This window comes from Octopus sinensis, unplaced genomic scaffold, assembly GCF_006345805.1.
Source record: "Octopus sinensis unplaced genomic scaffold, ASM634580v1 Contig20332, whole genome shotgun sequence".
Taxonomy (NCBI): domain Eukaryota; kingdom Metazoa; phylum Mollusca; class Cephalopoda; order Octopoda; family Octopodidae; genus Octopus; species Octopus sinensis.
Genome location: NW_021837040.1, coordinates 70,290 through 80,000, shown reverse-complemented (window position 1 = coordinate 80,000; position 9,711 = coordinate 70,290). Strand labels below are relative to the sequence as shown.

Sequence of the window (9,711 nt, the reverse complement as noted above, 5' to 3'; positions counted from 1 at the left end):
ATAATATTTAAATTAGAGATAAAACCACTATTAGGCAATCAAACAGTGAAAAACATAAACCAAAACATAGAAATAAAATTAATTAATATAATATACAAAATATATAAAATATAAAATTCAAAATTTAAATTATTTAATTTAAAGTTAAAATTTTAAAAAAAATTTAAATTATTAATTTGTACTTATAAATTTATATATATAATTTATTATTTTAATTTTAATTTTTTTATTTTTATTTTAATTTTTATTTAATTATAATTATTTTAATTCACACACACATATATATAATATATATATATATATATATATATATATATATATATATATTATATATATAATATATATATATATATATACATATATATATGAAAACAGTCAGCGATGGTTAAATTGTCGCCATTTGATATCTTTATTTTTACACATGAGATTTGTTTTGTTTTGTTTTGCTTTTGGTGACCTCACTGTATAGTAGACTTATTTGCGCACTGTCTGTGAAAAGAACATTATCATGACGCAGTTCATTTTGCCAAAGAATCGGAAACGATATGCTGTAGTACTTGGCATTCGCGTGGGAAGCCCCAATACGAACATTTCGGCTTGTTTGGGTGTCAATGTGAGGATTCGGAAAGAGTTAGATGAGTCTAAAGATATTTAGAAAGATACGGCACATCGAAAAACTCATTCTGATCGTTGTGATAAGAAAAAGAACTCCTCAGTTTGTCGGTGAGATCCAGCCAATGATTGACTACAATCCCTCCAAGTCAATCAGGTCCATCTCCAGGGATAAGAGAATATCTGAGTTTCTTATAAGGCAGGTGGAGTATGAAGACATTCGGCATTTGTCATGCAAGATGGGAAGGGCCAATTTTTAGGTCAAGCCATCAACGACAAAAGGAAAGATCGCCCTACGTAGCTTTTGAACAAACTCAAGCATCCCCCTGAAACATGCTTTTGTTTTTCTCAGACAAGAAAATTTTCTGCCAGGATCAGATGGTTAGCACACAGAAAAACCGTAGGTTTGCCGTGTCCCCAAATCATGTACAGAGAGTGATAAAAACCAAATATCCAGTCAACATCATGGTGTTTGGAGTGATCACTAGTGATGGTGACGTTATGCCTCCATTCATCTTCCCACACAGCCTCAGACTCCACACCGAAGCCTACATCAAGTGCCTACAGGTGGTAGAGATACCCCGGTTGAAGAGGATGGCTGCTGGAAGAATCTATGTCTGGCAACAGGATTTGAACCATGCAAAACATGCAGGAGAACCTTTTTATGGCTGTCGGGCAATATCTGCGACCACATCACAACCACCGCCGCCATCATCATTATCAACGTCTCCGTCTTTCTCATCATCACCGTTATCGTGTTTTCCTCATTTTCATATTTATCTACCATCAACATCGTCTGCTTCAACATTATCCTCTTCATCATCAACATCATCCATTAGCATAATACATCACGATCAGAGGCACAACGCCATTCCCATCGTCGCCAGCAGAAGCAGAACCACAAACATCATTATCCACAATATTATATTTATCATCACAATAAACATGCTAATTAACATAATTAGAAGGATAATCACCGTTAACAACATCAGGCCTCGTTATCACGATCATAACATCAGCATCATCAACACTGCCATCATATTTTCGTGTCCTCCCCTTCACTATCACACCCACCACCACAAACACCATCATCATTATCCCCATCATCAGCATCCAATTTATCATCATCGTAATCTACTCTGCATCTCTTCTATATTCCATTTCTTTAAACATGATATTTAATATTCTCTCAAAAACCTGATCCATATAAGTTCTTAACTAACTTTTCTTTTGCAGGTATTTGGGTGGTAATGAAATGAAGGAAATCAATGGAGAATTATTCCAATACCTTTCAGGCTTAAAAATTCTGTAAGTTGAATAATTCGTGGTTATTGTATTTCAATGAAGATATATTTCTAAATATGTAATGATCCCCATATTTCATTTTAAACTCTCTCACCCGTCCTTCTCTATACTATCACACCCCTCTCTCTCTCTCTCTCTCTCTCTCTCTCTCTCTCTCTCTCTCTCTCTCTCTCTCTCTCTCTGGTGCTGTGTGTAATTGTTTATGAGTAACTGTGGATGTGAGTGTGAGCCTAAGTGTTGGAACATATGAGAGTGTGATACTTTAGGGAAAGTATTTTTCTGCACATGTGTTCATATACACATGTATAAATATGTCTATGTATATATCTATATATCTGTCTCTCCGTATATGAATGAGTGGTTGGGGGTGTCTCAACCAACATGTCTATGTAAGTCAGTCTCTATATCAGGTAAAGGTTTTCTCTCCAGATCAGCGCTGTCTACCATCCCAGATTGGAAGTTGTATATATAAAACTACATTATTCATATTATCATTTCTTCTTCTTCTTCTCCTTCTCCTTCTTCTTCTACTTCTTCTTCTTCTTCTTTTTCTTCTCCTTCTTCTTCTTCTTCTTCTTTTTCTTCTCCTTCTTCTCCTTCTTCTTCTTCTTCTTCTTTTTTTTTTCCTCTTCCTCCTCCTCCTCCTCCTCCCCCTCCTTCTTCTTCTTCTTCTTCTTCTTCTTCTTCTTCTCCTTCTTCTCCTTCTTCTATATCTTCTTCTTCTATAACTTTTTAATTTTCTTTTTTCTTCTGTTCCCCCTACTTCTTCCTTCGCTCCCCCTTCATATTCGTTCTTCTCAAGCTCCTTATATCCATTTACATTCCTTACCTTACATCTAATTTTCTTCGCCGTAGTATTAAATGTTTTATCATATTTTCTATATGTTTTTTATGAGCTGCATCTTACGTTACAGGTATCTGGATAACAATAACATGACGTATATTCAACGTGGTGTCTTTGAAAATCTTCCGAATTTAGAGAAATTGTGAGTGGGGTCACTTTGTATCGTACTATCTGATTCCCCATATATCTTTAAATTTTGTTTTCTCATTCTCTCTTCCTCTCTATCTCACATTCTTACTTTCACTCTCTCTCTTTCTCTCTCGCCATAGTTTTCTCCATAGTTTCTCTCCGTGTGGCTGAATGTGTTTTTGTGAAAGTGAAGGAGTGTGGGTGTAATGATCTTCTTTCTCACATTCTCCTCCTGCATATATAATCATGTTCTTACAATCGTTTTAATGGTAATATCTTTCTTCTACACTTCATGATCTTTGTTTTCTAAACATTCGTTTACCTTGTTTGTTTCTTCTCGAGCCATCCCTGGCTCATAAGGGCCGGTTTCCCGGTTTCCTTGGCGTATAGGTTCCCCACCTGGATGGGACGCCAGTCCATCGCAGGTGAGCTGCAAGATGCAGGAGGAAAGAGTGAGAGAAAGATGTGGCGAAAGAGTCAGTAGAAGTTCGCCATTACCTTCTGCCGGAGCCGCGTGGAGCTTGGGTGTTTCGCTCATAAACACACACATCGCCCGGTCTGAGATTCGAACCCGCGCTCCCTCGACCACGAGCCCGCTGCGCTAATAACTAGGCTATGTGCATCCACATTCGTTTACCTAACATTCAAATACTCATTACATATTGTTCACCTTCCTGTTCTTTATCTTCTTCATCTTCTTCCTTTTCCTACTTCCCTTCCTAAACTTCCTACCAGCACCAACTCCACTTTACTTATTCTACAACTACTACTATTACCAGTTGTATAGAAGCACTCCGTCGGTTACGACGACGAGGGTCCCAGCTGATACGATCAACAGAACAGCCTGCTCGTGAAATTAACGTGCAAGTGGCTGAGCACTCCACAGACACGTGTACCATTAACGTAGTTCGCGGGGAGATTCAGCGTGAAACAGAATGTTACAAGGCCGGTCCTTTTGAAATACAGGTGCTACTCATTTTTGCCAGCTGAGAGGACTGGAGCAACGTGAAATAAAGTGTCTTGCTCAAGGACACAACTCGTCCCAGGAAATCGAACTCACAACAATCATGAGCCGAATGCCCTAACCACTAAGCCACGCGCCAGTACTATAACCACAACTACTACTACAACTACTACTACTACAACAACTACTACTACTACTACTGTCTCCATCTCCTCTTTTCGTCTTGTTCTTCTTCCCTTTTTCTTTTTCTTTTTTTTTTCTTTTGGCTTCTTTCTGCAGACACTATTTTTTGTCCTATTTTTGTCTTCATCTCCTCTTTTCGTCTTGTTCTTCTTCCCCTTCTTTTCTTTTTCTTCTTTTTCTCCTTTTTCGGCTTCTTTCTGCAGACACTATTTTTTGTCCTATTTTTGTCTCAATCTCCTCTTTTCGTCTTGTTCTTCTTCCCCTTCTTTTCTTTTTCTTCTTTTCTTCTTTTTCGGCTTCTTTCTGCAGACACTATTTTTTGTCCTATTTTTGTCTCATCTCCTCTTTTCGTCTTGTTCTTCTTCCCCTTCTTTTTCTTTTTCTTCTTTTTCTCCTTTTTCGGCTTCTTTCTGGAGACACTATTTTTTGTCCTATTTTTGTCTTCATCTCCTCTTTTCGTCTTGTTCTTCTTCCCCTTCTTTTTCTTTTTCTTCTTTTTCTCCTTTTTCGGCTTCTTTCTGGAGACACTATTTTTTGTCCTATTTTTGTCTCCATCTCCTCTTTTCGTCTTGTTCTTCTTCCCCTTCTTTTTCTTTTTCTTCTTTTTCTTCTTTTTCGGTTTCTTTCTGCAGACACTATTTTTTGTCTATTTGTGTTTCATCTCCTCTTTTCGTCTTGTCTTCTTCTTACCCTTCTTTTCTTTTTCTTCTTTTTCTCCTTTTTCTTTTTCGGCTTCTTTCTGGAGACACCATTTTTTGTCCTATTTTTGTCTTCATCTCCTCTTTTCGTCTTGTCTTTTTCCCCTTCTTTTTCTTTTTCTTCTTTTTCTCCTTTTCGGCTTTTTTTGCAGACACTATTTTTTGTCCTATTTTTGTCTCCATCTCCTCTTTTCGTCTTGTTCTTCTTCCCTTCTTTTCTTTTTCTTCTTTTTTCCTTTTTCGGCTTTTTCTACAGACACTATTTTTTGTCCTATTTTTGTCTTCATCTCCTCTTTTCGTCTTGTTCTTCTTCCCCTTCTTTTTCTTTTTCTTCTTTTTCTCCTTTTTCGGCTTCTTTCTGCAGACACCATTTTTTGTCCTATTTTTGTCTTCATCTCCTCTTTTCGTCTTGTTCTTTTTCCCCTTCTTTTTCTTTTTCTTCTTTTTCTCCTTTTTCGGCTTCTTTCTGCAGACACTATTTTTTGTCCTATTTTTGTCTCCATCTCCTCTTTTCGTCTTGTTCTTCTTCCCCTTCTTCCCCTTCTTTTTCTTCTTTTTCTCCTTTTTCGGCTTCTTTCTGCAGACACTATTTTTTGTCCTATTTTTGTCTTCATCTCCTCTTTTCGTCTTGTTCTTCTTCCCCTTCTTTTTCTTTTTCTCTCTTTTCTCCTTTTTCGGCTTCTTTCTGGAGACACTATTTTTTGTCCTATTTTTGTCTCCATCTATCTCTTTCGTCTTGTTCTTCTTCCCCTTCTTTTTCTTTTTTCTTTTTTCTTTTTCGGCTTCTTTCTGCAGACACTATTTTTTGTCCTATTTTTGTTCATCTCCTCTTTTCGTCTTGTTCTTCTTCCCCTTCTTTTTCTTTTTCTTCTTTTTCTCCTTTTTCGGCTTCTTTCTGGAGACACTATTTTTGTCCTATTTTTGTACTTCATCTCCTCTTTTCGTCTTGTTCTTTTTCCCTCTTTTTTCTTTTTCTTCTTTTTCTCCTTTTTCGGCTTCTTTCTGGAGACACATATTTTTTGTCCTATTTTTGTCTCCATCTCCTCTTTTCGTCTTGTTCTTCTTCCCTTCTTTTTCTTTTTCTTCTTTTTCTTCTTTTTCGGCTTCTTTTTGCAGACACTATTTTTGTCCTATTTTTGTATTCGTCCTCTTTTTCGTCTTGTTCTTTTCCCCTTCTTTTTCTTTTTCTTCTTTTTCTCTTTTTCTTTTTCGGCTTCTTTCTGGAGACACCATTTTTTGTCCTATTTTTGTCTTCATCTCCTCTTTTCGTCTTGTTCTTTTTCCCCTTCTTTTTCTTTTTCTTCTTTTTCTCCTTTTTCGGCTTCTTTTTGCAGACACTATTTTTTGTCCTATTTTTGTCTCCATCTCCTCTTTTCGTCTTGTTCTTCTTCCCCTTCTTTTTCTTTTTCTTCTTTTTCTCCTTTTTCGGCTTCTTTCTACAGACACTATTTTTTGTCCTATTTTTGTCTTCATCTCCTCTTTTCGTCTTGTTCTTCTTCCCCTTCCTTTCTTTTTCTTCTTTTCTCCTTTTTCGGCTTCTTTCTGCAGGCACCATTTTTTGTCTATTTTTGTCTTCATCTCATTTCGTCTTGCTTTTCTTTTTTTTTCTGTTTCTTCTCTCTCTTTTCTTCTTTTTTCTTTTTCGTCCTTTTCTTTCTTTTTCTTCTTTTTCTTCTTTTTATTTTTTCGGCTTCTTTCTGCAGACACTATTTTTTTGTCCTATTTTGTCTCCATCTACTCTTTTCGCTTGTTCTTCTTCCCTTCTCCCCTTCTTTTTCTTCTTTTTCTACTTTTTCGGCTTCTTTCTGCAGACACTATTTTTGTCCTATTTTTGTCTTCATCTCCTCTTTTCGTCTTGTTCTTCTTCCACTTCTTTTTCTTTTTCTTCTTTTCTCCTTTTTCGGCTTCTTTCTGCAGACACCATTTTTTGTCTATTTTTGTCTTCATTCCTCTTTTTCGTCTTGTTCTTTTTCCCCTTCTTTTTCTTTTTCTTCTTTTTCTTCTTTTTCGGCTTCTTTCTGCAGACACTATTTTTTGTCCTATTTTTGTCTTCATCTCCTCTTTTCGTCTTGTTCTTCTTCCCCTTCTTTTTCTTTTTCTTCTTTTTCTCCTTTTTCGGCTTCTTTCTGGAGACACTATTTTTTGTCCTATTTTTGTCTCCATCTCCTCTTTTCGTCTTGTTCTTCTTCCCCTTCTTTTTCTTTTTCTTCTTTTTCTTCTTTTTCGGCTTCTTTCTGCAGACACTATTTTTTGTCCTATTTTTGTCTTCATCTCCTCTTTTCGTCTTGTTCTTCTTCCCCTTCTTTTTCTTTTTCTTCTTTTTCTCCTTTTTCTTTTTCGGCTTCTTTCTGGAGACACCATTTTTTGTCCTATTTTTGTCTTCATCTCCTCTTTTCGTCTTGTTCTTTTTCCCCTTCTTTTTCTTTTTCTTCTTCTTTTTACTTGTCCTTCATCAACTTCTTTGTCTTTCACGGCGTCTTCTTTCCCTTCTCCTCCGACTTTGTCCTTAACTTCATCTTCTATTTCTTCTTTAATTGTTCTTCTCCCTCTTCCTCTTTCTCTTTATCTGCTTCTTCTTGTTGTTTTTGTTATTGTTGTTGTTCTTCTTCTTCTTCTACTACTATTACTACTACTACCTTTCCTTCTACTCTTATTTTTTTCCATTCTTTTATCTTTCACTTATTGTAATTCTTCTGTTTCCTTATCATCATCTTATTCTTCATTCCCCACTCATCCTTCTTTCTCAATTTCTTTCCGATTTCATCCCACTTCATCCCCTTTTTTTCTTTCGCATTTCTGTTTCCCATTATCTCTTATATACTCTTGCATGTCAATGTTGTTGTTCTTTATATGTGTTCTCTTTCTTTCTCTTCTTTCTTATCTTTGTTCTCCTTCTCCTTCACACTGTTCTGCCCTTCTACATCCTTTCCGTCTTCTTTTTATTCTCCTCCTCTTCCTTCACCATCAGTCACCAAATATTAACCATTTTTCCTTCCGTCCACTCAAATTCTTTCACATCATGTATCTCTTGCTCTCTTTCTATTTTCTATCGCTACTCTCATCTTATTCATCATCACCATCATCGACATTACCATCATCACAGTGTTCTGTGCAAGCATGAATACCTTTACCTTTATCGTCATCAGCATATTATCATCGTCAACAGAAACAGCATCAGCTTCACAGTCGTCATCAAAATCATCAGCATCATCACTATAAATGTCCTCAACAAAATCATCATCAGCAGCAGCAACATTATCTTCATCAACACTACCACCATCCTCCTGTCCTCAGCATCTTCCCCACATTCATCGATGACATCACCACCACCTCCAACACTACCCCCCTCTTCATCCTCAATATTATCTATTTCTTTACTACCCACAAGAGGCTACACACAAAGAAGACAAACAAGGACAGACAAACGGATTAAGTAGATTATATCGACCCCAGTGCATAACTGGTACTTAATTTATCGACCCAGAAACGATGAAAGGCAAAGTCGACCCCGGCGGAATTTGAACCCAGAACGTAACGGCAGACGAATACCTATTTCTTTACTACCCACAAGGAGCTAAACACAGAGAGGACAAACAAGGACAGACAAACGGATTAAGTCGATTATATCGACCCCAGTGTGTAACTGGTACTTAATTTATCGACCCCGAAATGATGAAAGGCAAAGTCGACCTCGGTGGAATATGAACTCAGAACGTAACGGCAGACAAAATACCGCTAAGCATTTCGCCTGGCGTCCTAACATTTTTGCCAGCTTGCATCATCTTCATCCTCATCTCCTTTCCTTCTCTACCGTGTACATTTTAGCCATAATATTTTACATTTTACCATAAGACACTTCTATACATTTTCTAATCACTAAACATTTTACTTTATAGACATTTCCATGATAATATTATTTTACTATTAAACACTTCTCCACGTTATTTTATCAACCTCCATTTTTATGTTACAGATATTTGAATGAAAATAATATCAAGAAAATTCAAATAGGATCCTTCGATGATCTGCGCAATTTAAAATATCTGTAAGTTGGATAAATCTTGTAGATATCGCATTAACGATATATTACTATTTCGTTTTTGGATTTGGTTTGCAAGATTCTTATAATCTAACACACTCACCGGTAAAATTTCCACTTATTCTTATTTGCAAGACGCAACGAAAAACTTTAGGAAAATAAAAATAAGAAATAAGTGGAAATTTTACCGGTGAATATGTTAAATTATAAGGAACAAAAAGAAAATGACTCTCCCCAGACACAACAGAATATATTGCTAAATATTTAAAGTCTTCCCATTTTGTTTCGCGTCCCGTCCTTCTCTCTCTTTACATTCTTTATATTTTCAAATATATTCCCATAAAGATTTAACACAGATATCTCTCTCTGACCTCTCAGGTTAGGAAAGTCATAAGACGCCTTGTCAGAAAGCAGTTGATTACGATCTAAGAACAAAACTTTCTCCGCAAATATGCAGTGTGGCGTCTGTCCAGAAAGGCATTGCTTCACACAGCTACTACAGCAACGTGACTGGGTACTGAAATAATAGATGAACTTTTCAAATATGGAGGATATTCTGTTTATACCATCGTCAATATTCCAACATCAGCTATATTTAATTAGTCTACAATTAAAATTAAAGGGAAAAAATTTGACAAGTCAGTCAGTCGCCGGCTGACACTCGTTGGCGCTACACCGAAGAGGCCAGGGAACAGAAGAAAGATGACATGCACCCAACACCAGAGCTGAAGACACCTCCGAAAGGGGGGCCCCGCCACGTCAAAACGGTAGAGGAGTAGGGGCCGAAACCGGACGTTGTTCCTCCGGATGATGTCTTGAGCTAACTGGATCCTATAAAGGAGCTATTGTGGTAGCAGACCACGAAATACGGTTGTAATTCCTCAGAATGTTTTTAATTTGTTGTGAAGTGTTTCAGTGTGTGCAGAACTATAATATT

General features: G+C 36.7%; 1 protein-coding gene across 6 annotated transcripts in view; it reads left to right on the top strand.

The window, feature by feature from the left end:
• The window catches only part of LOC115232314 (SLIT and NTRK-like protein 4), a 66,350-nt gene that overhangs the window by 5,828 nt on the left and 50,811 nt on the right, over positions 1–9,711 (top strand). For all 6 annotated transcript variants that reach the window (XR_004997856.1, XR_004997857.1, XM_036500336.1 and 3 more), the window contains exons 3-5: positions 1,849–1,920; positions 2,832–2,903; positions 8,709–8,780. Coding sequence is in view for 4 of the 6 variants with exons in the window: in XM_036500336.1 (XP_036356229.1) it covers positions 1,849–1,920; positions 2,832–2,903; positions 8,709–8,780 (216 nt within the window). In the remaining 2 variants the exon portion in view is untranslated. The remainder of the gene's footprint in view (positions 1–1,848; positions 1,921–2,831; positions 2,904–8,708; positions 8,781–9,711) is intronic.